Below are 22,130 nucleotides of genomic sequence, written 5' to 3' on the forward strand. Positions count from 1 at the left end.
CATTTCTGGATGAATTGCAGGAAAGGGCTTATATATTTAACCCCTTTCCGACAATTCATCCCGCGATCGCCGGCAGCCCATTGCATTCAGTGGAGTCGGCTGTATTGCCGGTTCCATTGAATTCAATGGGCAAACATCGTTCTTCTCTGTCACAGCTGTTACAGCTGTGGTAGAGAAGAAGGATTTGTCTTCTATATGTTCTCAATGGGGTTGGCACTGCTGCCGCCGGCCCCATTGAGCGCATATAGAAATGATTTCTCAGGGAAGAAAGTTAAAGTAACCCGAACATCCGAACATCGTGTGGTGTTCGTTACGAATAACGAACATCCCGAACACCCTAATATTCGCCCGAGCATCAAGCTCGGACGAGTACGTTCGCTCATCTCTAGTGTGTTCCTTATATTTTCACAGTTTACAACAAAGAATTTTACTTTCCTTCCTTTCTCCTAGGAATGGCAAAAACTCAATTATGAAATTTACACCCTAAGGCAAGCAAGAAGAGAAGTGAGAACAAGGTGGAGACGGATATTGGAAGACTTAGGCAAGTTTGAAAAATGTGAACAAAAATTCCTTGTTGGGTATTTTTTTTCTTTTTATTAAGAAGCTCCTCACTTTGAAGTATGGTGGTTACTTTCATCCATCAGCAGTGCTACTTTCTTTATTGTAAACTTACGGTAATGTTACCTTGATCTCAAAGTACAACTCTAAACTCATAAAATAATTGCAGATGTAGGTGAACTCTGTGCTGTGTTCAGGTATAGTATGAATTTATGCAGATTCATCAGGTACAATGTAAAGAATGTGTTTCCTAATGAAACAATACATGACAACTAAGGGGTCAAGGTAGTATTTTTTTTATTTTATTTCACAGTGCTGTCCAAACACCATATTCAATGCATTACCCCATGTTCCCATGTCACTGAAAAATGTCAAATATCATCTTTGGGTGTTCATATGCTAATTACTGGAATGAAGAAGCCTATGGTGCTCTTCAATGGAGCATGCTTCTATGGCTTTAAGTTTGGATATCCTCAAATCTCATAGGGAATTATCCTATTACATAGTTATTTCCATCTGATTATATGATCTCATATTACCCGGATATGCCATCAATTTATGATCGCTGCAGGACTGACCTTTTGGACTCCTAGCAGCGTTTTGATTGAAGGGGCTCAGGGCTGGTTTAGTGTCCTCTCCCGCATTTACTGTTTTTCTTACACAAGTAAATGTGGCCATGCTGCAGTACCGCTGCACAGCCAGGGGGCTGGGAACATTGCTCTGTAGGGTATATTTAATGGGGATGCAGTGCTACATCAATGTTGCAGCCCCTTCATACCCAGGACCAGTGGAGGTCCCAGAGGTTTGTTCTCACTGATCATAAAGTGATGATATATCCTGGCAGTATGTCCTTACTTTATCATATGGGAGTAACCCTTTATATGTATATTGCATTCCCATCCATTTCAGACCCAGATTCTAATTGACAAGTCAGGAAATGTCCCAGGGTAGATTTTCACTTTAACACTGTCAAAGCAGAAGTCTGAAGCCTAGCATGCGTTTTACGAAGCCAAATGCCTTAGAAATCTATTGCAGGTTCAAAACTTTTCGTTTGTCGTTCAGTTTCATCAGGACTAAATATCAACATTAGATCGTTCACTTCTCATTTCGTTTAAACACTCCCCACTCATTGCAATGTAAAACACTGAACAAGAAGTGAGCAATTCTCAACAATAATCTGCCTGTTTAAAAAGGCTGAACGAGCGCGAATGAGTTAAGGCCCATTTATATGGGACGAATGTCGGGCAAACGATGCCCGACACTCGTCCCAGCAAGTACCCACTCACGTGTTTTTGCGCAGGAGCGGGTATCATTGCATCACAGGGCGGCTGCAGGAGATTGTTCTTCCCGCTCTCCCCCGCCCTCCCCCACCCCTCTTCATTCACTTTACATAGCAGCCATTCAGTACTGAATGGCTGCTATTTACACTGAACGATCAGCGATCTGCTCATCGTCCATCGTTTATGCTGCATTAAATCCTGAATGATGAGCATTCAGTGTAAATAGCAGCAAATCAGTACTGAAGGGCTGCTATGTTAAGTGAATGGAGAGGGGCAGGGGAGAGTGAGGAGAGAAATCTCCTGCAGCCTCCCCGCTGTGAAGCAACAATACCCTTTCCTGTGCAAAAGCACGTGAGCGGAGATCATTTGCCCAACATTTGTCCCGTCTAAATGGACCTTTAGAGGTGACGTCACTCACTCATTCAAACGGGAATCGACTCATGCAAAAAGCTCACTAGACATGTATAGATATAATATCTCATCTAAATGCCAAACCCTACATTCAGCCAACATCAAATTTCACCCACATGTTGAAAACTGTCTCCAAGCCAACATGAGATGCAGGAATGCCTAACAACAATCCTTAGAAATGCAATTCTTATAACTCTTTCCTAATTCTCCACCCACCACACCCACTGAATGACACTCCTGCAGCTGTCATTACTTATAGATGTACCTTTTTTAACCTGAAACAAAACAATAAAAGGCTTTGTTCACAAACAGCAGATTTCATGCAGATTTTAACATGGATCTTACCATGACAAATCCAGGAAAAAGAATTGTGACAGATGGCATGCTGTATATTTGCCATCTGCTGCATGACCTCCAAGTCATGCAGCTTTTCTTCTGCAGCATGTGTATGGGGTTTTGCACCTTATGTGCAGATTCTAAGGGCAGCTTCAGACAACCGTATGCGTAAGGTGACCAAACGTCCCGATTTAGGCAGGACAGTCGCACTTTGGGACTTTGAATTTTCACGGTTTAAGATTCTATGCAGCTTAAAACGTAACTTTTAATAAATATCCACTCAAAACTTAAAATAGACTTAAGAAAGTCTAGAAATAGGACACACAAACATAAAAAAGTCACAAAAATTCCTCATAGCCCTACTATATGAGTAGAAACTAGGGCTGGAGGGAAAGGAAGAAAGAGGGCAAGAGGGAGAGGCCAAGAACAATGCCTCTATGCAAAAAGCCCTCTATACCAGGACAGGTATCCCTAATCAAGAAAGCCAGACCAAAAACCGCTTGGCTCACATCAATATAAAAGGGTCCTGTAGGACAATTATATGTCCCTGTGACTTTAAATCCTGGAAAATATTAAATTTTCTGCCAAAAGATTGGATAAACCAGTAATATACGCCAATCAAAGAAGCGATCATTATCACGACCAGCAAATCTAAAGGAGATCGTTATCACGACCCAGTTCTATAAAACGGTTTGGGTGCGAGGCCAGTGTCATATTTGATATCGCTGAGTAGATAAAAGCATGACCGAAATTATGCCAGGCATATATAACTGATCAGAAGATTATATGGCCATCATAGAAAATTATGGCATTTACTCCACCCTTCTCTGAATGACCTCAGAGGGAGCGGGAGGAGGTGTGTTCTGGGGAAGCTTTAAAACTAGGGGACCAAACCTTCGGAGATAAACCACAGTGTAAGGACTTTCCTATTGCTTCCACTGACTCCATACAAGGCAGAAACCTTGGGCCGAACATCCCAAATCTGGTAGCTTCTTTATTTCTTCATTGTTTTATTTTAAATACTGTTTGTTTTGTATACCTGTAAACCTTATCTCCACTGTAACATCTTCTCTGTATATTTTTGTACATATATAGATATTGACACTGCTAGTTTTTTTAGAATAAATCTGCAATTTATTAGTAAAACCTTGTCCATTTTAAAACGAATCATAACTCCGAAGATCGTGTTAATAATTCATAAGTGTTGGTTCCAGCTTTCCTGAGAAACAAAAGCTGATGGTGGCAGTGAGTGTGTGTGGGTGTTATGGAGCGCCGGAGATGTTAGACCAGATTAGGTGGTAATTTGAGCTTTCGCTCTGCATGCGTGCAGTTGTCTGGGAAAGCTGAGTACAAATCCGGTATTCTAACAACTTTGCTCTTGCAATTCCGCTAAAGTGATCAATCGAGGCTCTGCCATGCCAAGTGTTTGCAGTGGCAAGAGCGCTCAGAATATTCGATCTGTGTCAAATTGGTGATAGAGGCGTAATTAATCGGATCTCTCCTCTCCCATCCATGACAAGACCCTTAAAACTAGTATTGAACACTGGGTTGTGGTGGTCCTTCAATGGATGTGACTCACAGCTTAGCACTGTTAATTCTGACTGAGGACAACATCTGCATAGACTTTGTAAAACTCCATGCAGATGATGCAGTTGGTCAGATGTAAGCCTAAAACCCCAGTGCTGCAAGACAACATTGCTAAGCTAACTACTTAGCCACATCCATTGATTTCTCACCTTTTCAGGGTACTTATACAGTGTTCAATACTAGTTTTAGGGTTTTTATGAACTTCCCGTTCAGCAGCAATGAACTGTTTGAAGTTCAGGTTCTCACCAAATAAAACTTTTTAACAAAGGTTGACCCGAAAAAGGGTTTTACTGATTCAGTTCGCTCATCACTACTTGCTATATTAAAGCACACTGCATCTTTTTGTGTCTTCTGAGTATTATTGAGCATAACTAGTTACAACCCAGATTTTCATGATATCCAAATGGACCATTCTGTTTTCTTCAGGTTTTCAAAAAGAAGCTGAATCCCTCTTGTCTGTTACAAAACAAAGTACCATTAGTAACCCGAAGAACATGAAGAAGGCAATGGAGCTCCTTTTGCGACTTGCAGATGATACAACAATCTTCCCAGCAGGGTGGGATCTTCCAGAGAGATACCTCTATATAATGGTAAAAATCCTATTCCTCTACCAATGGTGATTTATGAAGCTACAGTAAACATAGTTATGCATCCTAACTCTCTATTTTTTCATATAGGACCGACTCATCTGTCTGGATGCAGTGGAGGATTTCTTTAACATTGCCAACAGAAGATATCCTAAATCACATGAAGAAACAGGATCTAAAATGATAAAGTGATGGTTCTTGTGCATGGCCTTCCAGCATAGCTCCAAGCAAGAGTGAGAGATCCTCTTTTAATGTGTTTTGGCCACAAGTGCTGATCTGAGTTTAAGTAAACTTTCAGCCTGTATCTTGCAAAGCAATGGATCTTTATGTCCTTAAGATGCAAAATCCTTTACCCTCAACTTTGGATTTTGTGTCTATTCAGCAGATATGATATGACAATTATTTAGTAACTGAAACTACCCACTGCTGCATTGCTGGCAGACTTGTCGTTAACCTCTACGAAGCTTCCATAGACTTGATGCTTGTTAGTCTTAAGAACTTGCTGTTTTCTGAAAATATGTATTTTAAGTATTTAAGAAAAATGGTTCAATCAAATCTGACCAGATATAATGTACCCCATGTCTCTAGAGATCTTTTGGTTATTCTTCCTAGCACCAGTAGATCACAAGTTGCTTGCATGTCTCTTGTGATCTTCTGGTTGTACTTCCTAGCATCAGAAGACAACATGGGTCCAATTGCTTGAATATGCATTCCAACGATAAAACCAAAATAATATGTAGGACCTCCATGTCTCTAGTTTATTTTAAAGACCCTATTTTGGGCCATGTTTTATTAAACCTTCATTTTCTACAATTTATTTAAAGGGCAGTCATTTTTTGGATGCTCCAGTACCATATGCAGCTTTCAGTAGGTGGTGTATCAAAAATTTCAATGAACTAAGAAACCCTGTGAGGTTGACTGTGGTTATAGATATATTTCATGAATATACATACCGTATAACCACTGCTATTACGTAAACTGAACCCTATTCACCCCTGATGTACAAGGTTTATGAACAAGAAAACATATGTATCTTGTCATTTCAAATGATAATGGTTGACAGTGGGTCAGACATTTTAGTTATTATTCGTATGAACTCAAAATCTGATTGAAGATATTCTCTTCTGCTTTTTAACAGTTTACTATGATAATCTTAAAGCTGCTGAGAATAATTATATTTTAGCTTCACATCAGCAATTTAGACCTGGAGGTGTAGTCCACAGAATACCCCTTAGAAATTCTGAAAAACTACTAGAGCCAAGAGCGAGGCCTAGAAATAATTTTTTATTCATTATTGTTCTTACAGATATCCACTAAAATGCCCTGCTTATAATACAAATATTTATTGCGTAATATTGTAAAGATTCTACTTATTGTGCACTGCAAATATTTTCTATTCTTCTTATACAATTGTGTATTAATGAAAACGTCAATAAGCTAAAGCGTAACTATTTACCAGGCTGATGTTTCTTTGTTTCTCTAGGTCAGCAAAGAGGTGCCAAATGTGTAATAAACCGGTTGTGTTTGCAGGAAACAGAAGTCTGAAAATTTGTGGCTCATTTTTTTTTGGGGGGGGGGGTGCTAATTTTTTATAGGTCCGTTTGACTTTAAATGCAAAATTTGCATAGAATAAAACCATAAAACTTTGTATGCTGAAGCTGCAGAACATCAATGCACAAATTATTGCAGTAGCTATTAAGAAAAATGTGTACATTTTGAATGACCCCACTAGAGGGCTGTAAGAGTTGCAAGAAACAGCAAAAAATGAGAAAAGCTCAGTATTACAATTTATATAATAATATCCCATAAATGCATTGTAACAAACTAAAAACAGTCTCCCATTTGTGCATAGGTTGTGAGTGTGGTAGTGTTGTCCGGTCCTTTAGAAGTTCTTCAAGATACTTAAACATTTGTAGGAAATGTAGTGACAAACCAACTTGTATTCACTAGTTCAATTTCCTGCGCCACTTCAGTTCTCCATGAACATTGACATGCATGTATACTGCTCATACAAGTAATTGGCTACTGTGGTCACATAGTTATACAGGCATGTGACCATTTCCATTGCTCCACGGTTCAGTGAAGAGCAATAGAAGAAGGTTGGTCTGATGAATCATGTTTTCTTTTACATCATGTGGGTGGCTGGTGTGTGCGCATCACTTACCGGTGGAAATGGTAACACTAGGATGCTCTATAGGAAGAGGAGAAGCCGACGGAAGCAGTGTGATACCCTGGGTAGTGTTCTACTGGGAAACCTTGGGTCGTCACATTCATGTGGATGATATTTTAACACATGCCAACTACCTAAATATTGTTGCAGATCAAATATAACCCTTTGTGGTAATAATCTTCCCTAATGGCATTGACCTCTTTCAGCAGGATAATGCACCCAGCCATACAACAAAAATTGTTCAGGAATAGTTTGAGGAACAGAAAGAGTTAAAAGTGATGACTTGGCCTCTAAATTTTCCAGATCTCAATTCTATCAAGCATATGTGGGATGTACCTGAAGAAACAATTCTGATCGATGGCTGTCCAATCTCACGATTTACAGGACCTAAAGGATTTGTTGCTAAGGTCTTGGAGCCTGATGCCATAGGACACTTTCTGAGGTCTTATGGAGTCACGACGGATCTGAGCTGTTTTGGCAGCACAATTGGGGACCTATGCAATATTAGGCAGGTGGTTTTAAAGTGATGCTTTGGTCCCAGAAAAACCTTGATGGCCACACTACTTCTCTGAATACCTGATGCACTCTGCGTATCGTTAGTGCATCAGTAGTCTAAAACACGACATGCTTCTCTGTTTGGCCAGCTCTGCTTATGTAATGTCTTAGATTGCTGATGGACTACCAATGCATGGCACACATCAGGTAGTCAGAGTTGCAGTCATGTTGTTGGTCTGGGACTGGAGGATCACTTTTATGTTATGGCTGGTCAGTGTATATGTGTGAAGTCAATACGAAAGACTTGAAACGCTAACAAATTATACCTATGCCAGTTCTGAGGCTGCAATGTTTGGAAGGTGAATGAAAAATCTCTTCGAACAGATAAAGACCAAGCTCTGTAAATATACAGTGCTTGCTCCTGGGCTTAAATCCAGGGCTGATAGTAAATTTAAGATGCGGGGTTAAAGATCCTGCAATCAGATGTTAGTAACCCAGGACAAGGCAGAAGCATTTTTTAACTGCTTCTGCCTTCTCTTTTTGTGGGCTTCATAGTGCTCAATGAGTGCTATGTACTGAAAAGGAATAAAGCGATCATGGGATCGCCAGGTGTCCACTGGCATGTCAGAGCTGCAGGATCTTAGCAGACCAAGATCAGCTCTGCCAGTGACTATTGTCACTACAGAGAAATGTTTTCCCTTATTACTGGGGCTTCTATCGATGCCTCAGTTACAGTGGAAAAGTGGGAAATGGGAAAAAAATTACACTGGGAATGACTTTTAGAGGTCTTATATGACATCAAGGGAGACACAGATGTTTAAAAAAATAGTTACATATATTTATTTACTTATTTATCTGTGTGTGAGTATATGTACGACCCGCCGCCAACAAACTTAAACCATCACCATGTCCGCCCTGTAATCAAGACTATACAAATTATATATCAAAATGTCCTAAACAAAATGAAGAATTCATTCCTGTACTTTATTTTAACGTAAATAGACTAATTTTAAAAATAAACAGCTGTAAATTTAAAAAAAAAACTTATTATTTGTAACAAAGCAAAAAAAGAAATTCAGTGAAAAAAATAAAAATAAAATACCTCTATGTGTCATGAGAAAAAAAAAACATAGCAAAAAAAATTTTGGTAGCTGAAGAAAAAGAAATATGGCCTTAAAACCACCACATGGGTAAAATCCCTAAAATGTGTCTGGTCTTTTAGGCCTGAAACACCCTGGTCCTTAAGGGGTTAAAGTAGTTTGAAACATTTGCCTTTTTTATTTGTACCATAAAAATAATACTAAGCTTTGGGCAATGGATAATATAAAAATTCGACTGCAGCAGAAAATAGTGCTTACAGAGACGGACAACAATTATCCTTTAACCACTTCAGGATTGCCCATAGACTATAAACGTCCAGGCAGTACTTTTCTCTCTGCAAGGATGTTTTAAAAGGTCCTTGCAGAGAATCCTAATAGAGCCCCCCACCACCCACTGCCTCCAGCCTACCTTCAAGGCTGGAGATGCTGCTAGGCTTTGACTTTATTATTTTGGGTTCTCTTACCTACATATTTCCTCATGCTTACTAGCACTAGTCAGCGTTTGTTGTTCCTATACTGACCTCTTTGCAGTGCATTCTGCAATAGGATCGAACATTTAGTATAGGAAGGGGGTTTGCTGAGTGTCTAGCTTTATATCACCAGCAGACATTGCTGGGTTTATCCATACCCGTTCGGTTATATATGCAATCCTAAAGCCGATATTAACCCCATCTGAGAACTGCTTTTCCTAGCAGTACAGGGTATTGCCCTTAATTTTTTCCTAGACCATTTTCGTGATGTCTGTGTTTCTTCACTAGGCATCATATTTGTCTACTAGGCACAGTCCTTACCTTTGAGACCTACTCTTAGACTGGTTTGGACATCACTATTTTTATTACTATACTACCTACCTTTTGGTTCATTATCTAATCAGGCTCCTGATGAGTCGTGTCGACGACAGAAACTCGCCGAGCCACTATATAACTGTTTTCAGTGAACCACATGATAGTGCTGAGGAATTATCCAGAACTTAAATCATATTAGGCCTAAAGCCATCTTATAACCCTAGTTCTGGTCTAACTCTCATGCAACAATTGGGATATTAGACTCCCTATTACATTCTTTTTGGGTCTTATCCCTTTAATCACCTTTAACCTGTTGGTCCTCATTTTCGTGGACAGGCCTATTTGTTTATTATTATGGGCGGACAGGCAGTGTCTTAGTGGTCAGGGAAACAACACTTTGTGTTCCCCTCTACATCTGCTAAGGACCGCTATACTTCTATTTTTATTTCCGTACTTCCTATACCTATTCCCTTGACTAATTGGGACTATGTCTTTCACACACTAAGACATAACCAACTACTGTTCAGGAATCACGTACATTGCCTGTCTGTGCGTATCATCTTTCTGTGTTGTCTGTGCATAAAAGCAGCTACCCCCTAGTTTTTAATATTTCTTTATTAAAAGTTATATTTTAAGGAGTTTGCCAGTGATAGCGATAAACGTCCAGGCAGTACTTTTCTCTCTGCAAGGATGTTTTAAAAGGTCCTTGCAGAGAATCCCCGTAGAGCCCCCCACCACCCACTGTACAGGAGTCTGCTACCTTTTGACTCGTTTACAAGGAACAATTACTGTTCAGATAATCATTCAGACGAGTGAAACTAAATGATAATCATTCAGCTTAAACGTGCCCAACGGCTGAACAACGAGAGAGAATCGTGAGGTTCTCTCTCGTCCCTCAGTTTTGGCCAGGATAAAGACCAGCGCAGGCTCGGGCACTTATCGTGCCATTTAAGCAATAGATCATTCAGTGTTTCACATCAGAGGACTGCAGGATTCTCACTGGGATAAGCAGGATGCCCGAGTTCGTTCCATCGGGCAAACGAGAATTATGAGAATCAGCAGGGTCTCCAGGCATTTGATAGCTGTGAAAAAGTTGAGTTTGGGAATATTCTTCCAAATTTGAAAAATTGCTTCTATGGTTACAAGTCTTGTAACGTCCAGAAAAAAATAAACTGAAAACATGATGTGGACATATGGTAAATGTTAATAATTAACTATTTTGTGTGCTGTAATTATCCGTATTAGAAGCAGAAATTGTCACATTTTCAAAAATGAAAATTTTTCTAAATTTTCTCAAAATTTTGGATTTTCTCAAAATTAAGAGGAGTGGTGGAGGGTTACTACACATGCAACTGTGACACATCCTGGTTGTAGTGTACTGAAATACAATACATTTTCATCTGTAAACTGAATCTTATAGACTGACATTTCTCACTGTTCATCGCATGTGATAAAATCTAAATTTTCAGCAGAGGGCAGTGTTGTATGGTAAATCTAAGCGAAACCAGTGAGCCTTGTATCATAGAACAAGATCCATTCTGTATGTAATGGCAAATGGGGAAAAAGAGTACTAAAGTCTAAAGTAGTAAAAGTCATAAGATGGGATTGTTACTTAAAGGGGTTGGCTCGCGGCAGCAAGTGGGGTTATACACTTCTGTATGGCCATATTAATGCACTTTGTAATGTACATCGTGCATTAAATATGAGCCATACAGAAGTTATTCACTTACCTGCTCCATTGCTAGCGTCCTCATCTCCATGGCTCCGTCTAATTTCGCTGGCTTCTTGCTTTTTTAGACGCGCTTGCGCTGTGCGGTCTTCTGCCTGGTGAATGGGGCCGCTCGTGCCGGAGAGCTGGTCACCGCGTCGTCATCGTAGCTCCGCCACATCACGTGTGCCGATTCCAGCCAATCAGGAGGCTGGAATCGGCAATGGAACGCACAGAGCCCATGGTGCACCATAGAAGACCCGCGATGCACCATGGGAGAAAACCGCAGTGCATCCCTGGGAAAGGACCGGCGGCCAGACAGAAGATTTTTAAAACTTCACATTTCAGCACATCGGTGAGTAGCAAGCGGCTTAAAAACCGCTTTAAATTGCTATTTTATGCCAGGGGGGTGACAGGGGGAATGGGGTAAAGTAAAATTTTGATGTTTGCCACGAGACAACCCCTTTAATTGAAGGGGTTTGCTCAGGACTACACAAAAGGGTCTGATTTTTGCCAAAAACAGTGCTGTCTCTGTCCATAGACTGGTATTGCAATTCTGCTCCATTCACTTGGATTGTGTCATTGCCTGTGTTTTCTTTGCAGTTGCTACAGTATGCCCCTTAAACAGTCCAGTGCTGATCATACTAATTACGTGTAGTTATAGGTGGTCAATGGGGTCAATTGGTGCTCTAGTCACAGATGCAGTCTCTGGAGCATAGCACGGCATGGACTCTGTTCAGGACATAGACTATAACTGTGGCTTCTTCACACACCTCTGGAAGTTGAGATATCACAGCAGTAATATCTATAACACGTGTCAAGTGTGCCTGTATCGCCTAAAAGAGACTGACTGGAAGTCTCAAGCACCACCTGGCCTGGTCTCTGAGAGTGGTCTTGGTTCCAGCCAGCAAACCACTCTGAAGCTGTTGATCCTTAATTTGTGCAGGCTGTGGCCTTGCTGCCGGGACTGAGGAAGCCTCTTAACCATGAAGTGTCCCTGGCGTACTGAAGCGGTGTTAGGCAACTACTTGGAGAGACTGTACTGTGAGCTCAGGAAAAGTGCTACGGCTCTGACCAGAAAGTGCCAACCTAAGGTACCCTGGCAAGTTAAAGGGTACCTAACTTTTCAGATCACTTGTCAGTATAAACTGCCATGTGTGTACATGAGGAATAAAGCAATGGCTATTATATGACTTGTATTCTGTATATTTCCTGGTGGGAGTAGCTGCTGTTATGCTGTGTGCGCTGAGTTCTATAGACTGTACTCAGAGAACTGCAGATTATGGTATCTAAATATCTGTAAGACACACACAGAAACCTAAAATTATCATGTAGGACTGTGTACAGCAAGACTGAGCAGTGGAAATGTGATTTCAGTAGCTAAAAGACAGTATAAAATGACTTACTATTAGATGCAGCAGTCAGTGTGAGTCTCTCCTTACCTCCTCCCACCCCACCCCCCTCCACTCTGCATTCTGACTGGAAGCTTGGCATGAGTCATGATGTTCACTGAACTGTATAATCATCTGACAACAGGCAGTGGACAGCAAGCTAAAAGGAAGGGAGACACTTAATGGCCAGCAATCTAGAGTGGATTTTCAGCAGAAAAAAATCATTTTAGGCAAATAATGTAAATTAGAATTTTGCTGGTTATCCACCGCTGACTGAAATGCAGGTGACTTGGGTGCTTGGTTCAGCGGCGGAGGTTCTATCCATCCTGCCATGTAACTGTGGCCATGGCTTCGGTGGCGGAGGACTATGGAAGTTTGCCGCTAAGATGGGAGGGGAGAAAATCAAAGCGCCAGACGCGGGAGGGGAGAAGGCATAGCGGCGGCAACAGTGACAGGAGCAGTGAGGGAAGAAGCTGCTAGACCGGCAGGGAAAGTTAAATCGGGTTCGGAATCACATATGCCAGCCCGTCGGGGGGGGGGGGGGGGGGGGGTATGACAGCGGGGCTCGGAGCAAAGAGGGGAGACCAGCGTGACAGGAGCCAGGAGGGTAGATGATGCTTATCCCAGCGACAAAACTGACAGCGGAGTCGGAATCTGGCCTCCGGGGGAAACATTACAGCAGCCCCAAGAGCACAGATAACATGCCGCCATAACCACAGTGACAGCGGACAAACACATTACTCCATCCCCACTTCTGGTGGAGATAAGATGCATCAGTACCCCTGAGACCACCTGTTGCCAACTTCTAGCTCTCCCCTGACTACTGCATGGCTACTACACCCGCAGCTCCAACCTAGTACTGAAAACGCTACAGGGACAATTTTCTAGTGCGTAAGCAACTGACAGTCGTCCCAATGATTAACGCTCCAGTACTTTCACACAGGAGACATGTCATTTAGTAAATGGAGGTGGAGTGAGCTGGAGAACTCTTCTGGCTACCGACCTCCATTCATAGTAAACAGGCGAATGACTGCCTGTTTGGACAAAAATCAAATGTCAATTGGCCTGTGTAAACTGAACAATAAACAGTAAGTGAATGAATTATTTGTTAATTATTAATATCAATTATTAATTTGTCATTCAGTCGTTGGCAACATTTATACTGAATGACAATTGTTCAGTTTTGCATGATCCAGTAATAAACTAAACGATAATTATTCAGCGTAAACGAGCCCTTAGGGCTCAATCACATGGCCGAGCTGGCTCTCGCTGTATAGGGCAGTGATTGTGCACTGCGCTTCACAGTGTATCTCACGCATGTTGTCATGTGCAGTGTGGCTAGCTTCTTTTTTAGCGGCGTTGCATGTTAAACACCGCACGTAGGCAATGTGTTGCGTAGGTATAGCATTTAATATGCAATCCATACAGAACAACGGGACTGTACACACGCAACACACAATAAAATAGGACATGCTGCGTTCTTTTTTAAGTGCATATTATACGCAATAAAAAAATGCTAGCGTGAGTGCATAAGTCAATGAAAATCAATGTACTTTCATTGACTCCATTCACTGCGTACATCGCACGCCTAATATGTGGTGAGATTACATTCATGTGAATGAGCCCATCTGTTCTGGTCATCAATAGTTGTGTTCCGCCACTTATACTTCTAGCTGATTTGGCTCCCGCTGTCTACACTGCTACACACTGGGGTGCAAAGCTGAAACTACTGCTCCGATCCCTGTATAGTGGCCGGCACGTGTAACTGCAAGTGATGCTGACATTAATAATTTTAAACGAAAACTGCGCCTGTAGTTACAAGTGCCAGCCACTACACAGGGATTGGAGAAGCAGTCTCTGCACAGACCCCTGTGTATTACAGCACTGACAGTGGCAACCTGATCAGCTGGGATCTCGAATGATAGGCCCAAGCCCATCAGTTATTGATGACCTGTCCTGAGGATTAGTCATTAATAGTATTTCACTGAAAAAACCCTTTAAAGGTGCCCATAAACCCTCAATAGTTGTCGGCTGACAACACATTCGGTTGCAAGCTATTCTTAATTTTCTTATGCACGTGCACACATGTTGAAATTCAACATAACTGATTCTTCTTTCTCTCTATATCTGCCCTCAGGAGACAATTGGCACACCTCCAAGGTACCGACCAGTCCTGCCGAAATCAGACTTCAACTGCCTTACTTGTTATGTGTATGGGCACCTTTACTTCATATTAGCATACATCGTATAATTTCTTAAACTCTATTAGAATTGCTGTTTTCTCTACAGCCACACGTTCCATAAAAGTGCAAAGCAAATACTTTCTAGGGAAAGCTAGAAAAGCAGTGGTATTCCATGAGCCTGGAGCTGAAGTAGCCCAAGATTTATATGAGTTCTTCCCATAAATTCAGCCTGCCTTCAGTTTCCCTTTCTTTGTTTAAATAATTGAATTTACTAGCAATGGTGGAAACTTTTCTGTTCCCTCATGACATCACCATATGCAACGTAACTATACTATATTACTTATTGGGCGATTTTAAGTATGAGGCTTGACAGCACATTATAGCTAACTATATTAACAGAATGGTGATAGCTGTCCAGAGAGGAAAATCTATCACATAAAATTAGAGTCTTTCTGAAACTTTTCAGGAACTGTTTTGTCTGTCCCATGAGCGTATAAGCAAATTTATTTATTTTATTAAGGGTGACGTGGGGTCCCCCTTGCTTGACCCCCGCTCACATTAAAACTGAAATAAAATAAAAGAAGTAGGGAGAGGTTTGGTACAGCTGCTATGAATTAATCAGTCTTGCTCGGCATTCACCCCGTCCACTTCTCTCCTCCCCCCCCCCCCCCCTTTTTTAACTGTTTCCAGTAATAACAAACAGATGCTCAGCCTTTTGTTCCATTGCTTCATCTACAGTAATGTAACCCTTGCGGTCCATGAGAAAAAAAATAACATGCAAACTATACTATTTAGGTGTACTTTTTTTAGTTTTATGGTAATTTCTCGCACAGTATTTTTAGAAAAAGCACAAAGGCTTTTGGGGCTTTTTCTACATGTTTTTTTCAGAGATCAAACACAAAATGTGCTGGATCACTACTACCCTTTAATCTACAAATGTATATTTAAGGCACCGTTCACACCTGATTCTGGGCTCCATTTGGTCTTGCCATCACTCTGCTCTGTTTTTTAAGCAGAGCAACGGAATTAAAACTGAAAAGTTGATCCATTGTTTTTCCTATTGATTTCAAGATTTCAGTTCGCTTCCAATCCATTTTTTTGAGTGTAAGGCCTCGGTCACACGGGCGTTTTTTTGCCACGATTTGCGGATCGCATGACAGATGCGCATCCGCAAATCGCGTGACTGGAGTTAAAAAATCGCCCGAAAAATCTGCTCCTAGCCGCGTTTCCTTTGAAACGGGCCGGAGCACAGGAGCGCTGTCCAGCCCATTGAATTCAATGGAGCCGGGAATACAGCCGGCTCCATTGAAAGCAATGGGCTGCCGGCGAGCGCAGTATGAATTTTCGGGAAGGGCTTAAAATTATAAGCCCTTCCTTGAAAATCATCCTGAAATGTGTAAAAATAAAAAAATATATACTCACCTTGTCCGTGCAGCCAGAGTTCAGCCGCGGCCGGCCGGCAGTTCTTCTGAACTGCTCTGAGTAGTATTCAGCAGGCGGGGATTTAAAATCCCCGCCTGCTGAATGGGCTGCCTCTGATTGGTCACAGCCCTCACCAATCAGAGGCAGCTCTCACTGAATTCATGAATGGGTGAGTGAGTGCTGCCTCTGATTGGCTCAGCGCAGGGACCAATCAGGGGCAGCTCTCAGCTATTGAATGACAGCTGTGGCAGAGGAGAATGATTTGTGTAGTATATGTTCTCAGTGGGGTCGGCGCTGCTGCCGCCGGCCCCATTGAGCGCATATAGAGAACACAAGGAATCACAGATAGGCGCGATCTGCAATTTCTTGTCCTATAATTTAACGGACAAGCGCATAAAAAGCGCCCATGTGTCCAATACCATTGCAAAGCAATGGTTCTATAGAATCGCAGATCGCATGCGCAAATCGCGCGAAAAACTGCCCGTGTGACCGAGGCCTTAAATAGCATAGTCTACAGCGCTACTTGTACTAAAAAAAAAAAAAGGTACAAAACCACATTGAAGTCAATGGGGAAAAAAACAAAGCAGAGATACAAAAAGCCAATGTGGATAAAAGAAAAGTAAGGAAAGACAACCCACCAGATTAAACATAGGCAATATGAGTTGGGTGTGGTGTACGGAGATACCCCAAACTGTCACTTACAATGTAAGTAGATCAGCAGTTCAGAATCTGTGGCTGAGGGCAACGTGGTACAACCGCTGGATGGCGCCATTTTGTAGAAGCCTCCTAGAGGGACTGTGTGTTTGTGGAGAAGGTCCTTTGAGCATGTTCTCTCCATAGAGGTTAATGTAGGTCTAAACCTTCCCACAGTGCCTCTTCTGCAAAGAAACCAGGAGGCCTATGGACAGAAGACATATAGAAAAAAGCCGTGTCGCAAGAAGACAGGGCAGTAGTGATGGCATGTGCTGCTCTGCATCATACAGGAGCCAACTCAGCTACAGTAGAGCGGCAGAGAGACTGCAGAGACTTGGCGACTGCCATTTGAGAACAGCTACCGGGGTGCTGTCTTCATGCTGGGGGAACAACACACGAGAAGGACTATTAAGTATTCTGGTATCCATGTCGGTTAGCAGACAGAAGGCCTGATGGAACAGAGGCCTATGGTGACACTGTCAAGGGGCAGATATTATGGACTCTGATGATCAAGGGGTCACAGACTACAGGAAGAAGTTACAGTTCGGAGAAAGACACAAACCACAGGGTAGGAGAGGAAGGCCCACTCCTGGGAGAGGACAGCATGGTGGACCCAGATGCAAAGATGTCAGACACGTGAGACCAGCCTGACTTAGTGGGCACACACTTTAGGGACTTTGCAGACTGTAACGGACATACACGATCATTAACTTGAGAGTTTATGTGTTTATGTGTTGATGTTTGTACCGGGCATATGGGAATTAAGATGTGTGTTGGTTATGTGGGAGTTAATAATGGTCATGTATTAGAATTACAAGGCACTTTCTAGTGAAGAGAAGCTGCAATATAAAAGTTATGTACTGCTATTTTGATGTACCTTTCACACCTACGGTGCATGGGGTCCACGGTTAGAAAGGACTTTATGAGTAACCGAGAGAGATAGTCTGTATCACCTGCAGAGGCTTTGCACTTACGGTGCGTGAGAACGCGAGGATAGTGTGATGCCATGGACTTGGAAAAGTTTAGTATGTAATATGCTGATGGTGATGTAATGATTCAGTTGGGGTTTGAGTGTCTTGCCTTTCCGAAAACGCTAACCCTCTAAGTGTGACTTCTGGTTCAAGTTATTGCGCAATGTTCAAGTACCAAGCCCTCGTATGGAGCAGAAATTCTATTAAGTCCACTAAAGTTTTCTTGTATGAAAAAATTTAGCCTCCGTCTGTCAGCTGCTATAACATCCCGAACCTGTGTCTCACCACCTCTGGCAACAGTAGCCTAACCTTCCATATTCTATTTACTTTTTCTTTAACCACATGCACATTGCTACTGATTCTCTGTACTGGATACTTATATATAAGCTTGTTTATTGGATTGAGATAATTTATATATTTATGTCTTGACTTGAATTAACTTGCATATATATTTTGCACACATACGAGTGGGGACACAAAAGAAACAGGAATTTTCTTCTGGTGGGTGGACATTACTGGTAAAGGCTTCTGTTGCTAGGTGAATGTCTGTGGAACCCTTCTGAGTCAATATGCCAGCCAACATTGTTGGGGAAGGTTCCATTTGGCTCTAGTTGAAGAAAACAAAAAATCACAAATTCAGTGTTTTACTTATTCTGTAATCACTGATTCACACGCACAAAGTGCAACTGTGAAATTTTGTTTCCTTTTTCACTGCTCAAAGCACTTGTATAAAAAAGTGGCACGGAGAAAAATCTGGTGAATATGGGGGGGGGGAGGGGTGAGGCAAGGGTGTCATAATGTTTTCCACAAACAGGTAACTGGTTCTTCCATCATGACAACACATCTGCCTACACAGCACTGAGTGTTAAGCAATTTTTGACAAACAACATGACACCCTTGCCTCCCCCCCACCCCCATATTCACCAGATATCGCTCTATACAACTTTTCTTTACAAGTGTTCGAGCAGTTTAAAAAAGAAACAAAATTTCACAGCTAAATGTTGTTCATTACACAGTACGCGAAAAACTGAACAACTTGCTAAAAAAATAAAATAAAATCAGTGAAGCACAACATCAGCAGTGCAATCACAGCAGTCTGTAGGCTTGGCTTTTGGGGGCATTTTGCATAGGTTTCTCTATAGGAGATAAAAATTTGCAGAAAAGATGCATGTTTAAAATGTGTGAATAGAAAAGAAATGCCACCCAAAAATTGCCTGTAAAAAATGCATGTGCCACACCAGCATTGTGTGTATGTTATTCACTAGCATGTATAACTCACAGTGTGTGCTGGTTTATTTTTATTTCTTGAATTTTTTGGGGGTGGGGGGAAATTAAATATTAGTATTCCTGATTGCCATTTGGAATTGATAGAGTGATTGTAAAGCCCCACTTTGGTCTTAACTTTCTTTGGATTTACAGGGGAAGGGGTGCAATCAACTATAGACCCCCTCCCTCCCAGGTAAATTAGGTGTTGTCCTTCTACTATTGTTATTTATACCATTGGATAGATCTTCTAAGTGTGGGATTTTTTTTTTCTATCACTTGTAGCTAAGAATGGCCAGAGCTTTATTCAATTTGAATGAAAAATAAGAAGAAAAAAGAAGGAGCCAATCAAATTTGGTTTGAAATTTTTTTTGTTTTCTTTTTCTCCTGCCTTATTCTATGTATGGGAGTAGAATTGATCGATTGTTGACGAGTCTGAGAGGGTGCAGCCAATCCACGAAACGTCACACCTTCCAAGGGGACGTGCAAGTACATGAGATAAATGTAGGAAATAATGTGGTTATAGGCACAATGCCATTTCACTCAAAAAGGCATGAGATGAGTTTTTGAGCTTGACTTCTCTGTTTTTATTAAAAATGAATCCAGCATATAGATGTGTTTTGAGGTCATTATGCCCCTTCCTCGGTATTTGAGCTGGGGATAGCCAGCATTGGTTTCTTTTCTTTGCAGAGGAGTGAAGCAATGGCTCCAAAACACATCTATTATTATATGCTGGATTAATTGTTAATAAAAACAGAGGAGTCGAGTTCAAAAACTCGTCTTGTGCCTCTTTGAGTTAAATGGGATTCCGCTTATAACCACATTTTATTTAATGTGAAGTTACTGCAGATGGGAGAAGCAGCTCCATGCTGATGAGAAGAGGGGTACATGGGAAGCCTGTTCCCAGGATCACTGGGAGTCCCAGTGGTGAGACCCCGGTAATCAGCAAGTTATCCCCTAACTTATGCACAGAGAATAACATGTAATTCTGGTATACAACTTTTTTAACATTAGAGAACACAAGTTGAATAGAATTTAAGGGCAATGTCTGTCTATTAACTCCAAAAGGACCCATCCAAGGTCTGTGTTACATCACACATCTCCTCTTATGATTCTCTTCATTCTTGGGATCAACACCAGTCTTCTCTCTCCAGGCTGACCTCAAGGACCCTTCAATTGATCAGGATGTAGGCATCCACTGTCTGGGACTTGACCTCAAGTGCTTTTTATCTATGGTTGATCTCCAATATTTCAAGCCCTGCCACCCAAGGGCTCATCTTTGTCTCCATCCCTTCCCCTCTCAAAGCTAACCGCACTCAGGTTGACAACACACCCAGCCAATACTGTTTAATTGGGAGCCTACATAGAACCCTTGAAGCCACCCTGTTCCATGGCTCGACTTCCTTAGCTCCAGACTATCAAGTGTATATATTGAAACAGTTGAGTTCTGAACATAAGAACAGTTGGGTGCTGCACAATAGAATGATCAGGTTCTGCACATTGGTACAATTGGGGTCAGAACATTAGAACAGTTGAGGTCTGCACTCTAGAACAGTTGGATTCTGAACATTAGAACATTTGGTCCCTGAACATTAGAACAGTTGGGCTCTACAGATTAGAACAGCCCAGCTTTGAACAGTAAGCCTCTGCGAATTAGAACAGATGGGTTCTACACATTGTTACAGTTGGGTTCTGCACATTAAAACAATTCTTTTTTTACATTAGAAAGTTTGGGCTATGTACATTAAAACCATCGGGTTTTGCTAGGGACACTCCAAAGTTATATAAATACACGATGATTCCCAAGCTTCATATCACCCATCAATGTTTCTGCTGGGTGCCCTCATATCCCTTTCTCATACAGCTTTTATCGTGACGTAAGCCCGTCACTAAGCATTTTCTGCACCCTCCACACTGTTGCATAAAAACTAAAACAATACTTGCGTCTTCCCTAAGGAAGGATATTTTGAGATAGCACACATGTAGGCAGAATGCACAGTCTTGTGGGGTTTGTTCCTAGCTTCAAGCTATGTTGCTCTTTGAGTAAACAGAACTGAAGTGATTATACAGATTCTGAGAAAGTGCTCCAAGGTTCAGCACATATTCAAAGAAATCACTGACAGATAAGAACCATTTGTCCTTTGTGGAATAAAATGCTTCATATGATGTATTCCCATGAGGATGGTTGAAGATTTCTGAACTTTGCTTACTCATGGCGGTTACAGTGATGTACTTGAGACCACTGGCCACTGAGCAGTGATCAGATATATGACAATACATGCAGTTGTGTTCATTAAATGAGTCACATGGAGAAGAATTGTGGAGAATAATAATGTCTACTCAGTTCCCACCATCTGTGCTGTTTTTTCCACCCAGCTGTGTATCTCAGGCTGTTACTGGCAGGTAGTACAGTAGACAGAACAGAACCAAATAATTACCTTCCATGTTAGAATATGCCAGGTTGCCTGTCTCCTAAAACCACATAAGTAAAAAAACAGGTTCTTTGTTCCATGTTCTTGATACGTTCTGTTAGATGTTAGTGAAAGGCTTGCAGGTGCTTTCATTAAAATTTAAGTAAATCAAAGTGCAGCTTTCACAGAGCTTGCAGGTTACAGAAACTTATGAAACTAAAGGCCACTTTCACACACAACATCGATTAAACGCTGCGAATGTGATTGACGTTTTTAAATGGAGGATAATGTGTTTGACAGTGGTTTTTAGCCCATTCCATCATTCTGATGGGTGGTGAGGTCCGTTAAAAAGCATGAAAACGCACCAAAATAGAGCAGACAGCGCTCGAAAATGCTGCATTTGGGCGCTAGTCTATGAGGCCCCATTGAAATCAATAGGTCGTTGTACCGCGATTAGTGTGGCATTTAAAATGCTGCAGTAATTGTGGTAAAAATTGCATGTGTAAGAATGGCCTTAGTAAGATTGTAGTCCATAGGTTTTGCTTTTAGATGAGAAAATAAAGCTTCCCCTTAAAGCTTCTTAGAGTGAATGTCCACCCTTCAACCATGTGATTTTTAGATTCATCAGTATGCTCCAATTTTGTAATACAGAGCTGAAAATCACTTTGAAGTAAGTGATAAAATTCTGGTTGCATGTAGCCACCACTAGGCAGAGCTAAAAAGCTTACTGAATACTCCTTATTGAGTTAAAGGTATAAATCATATGCAAAAAGTTCTTA

The 22,130-nt window shown here is 41.4% G+C and overlaps 1 protein-coding gene across 1 annotated transcript in view; it reads left to right on the plus strand.

Annotated features, from left to right (window-relative positions):
• Positions 1-6,273, plus strand: part of MREG (melanoregulin) — a 45,813-nt gene extending 39,540 nt beyond the window's left edge. The window contains exons 5-7 of the mRNA XM_066577373.1: positions 451-541; positions 4,599-4,762; positions 4,850-6,273. Of these exons, the coding sequence (XP_066433470.1) occupies positions 451-541; positions 4,599-4,762; positions 4,850-4,951 (357 nt within the window). The 3' untranslated portion in view covers positions 4,952-6,273. The remainder of the gene's footprint in view (positions 1-450; positions 542-4,598; positions 4,763-4,849) is intronic.
• The last annotated feature ends 15,857 nt before the right edge of the window (positions 6,274-22,130 follow it).

This window comes from Eleutherodactylus coqui, chromosome 8 (assembly GCF_035609145.1).
Source record: "Eleutherodactylus coqui strain aEleCoq1 chromosome 8, aEleCoq1.hap1, whole genome shotgun sequence".
NCBI classification, from domain to species: domain Eukaryota; kingdom Metazoa; phylum Chordata; class Amphibia; order Anura; family Eleutherodactylidae; genus Eleutherodactylus; species Eleutherodactylus coqui.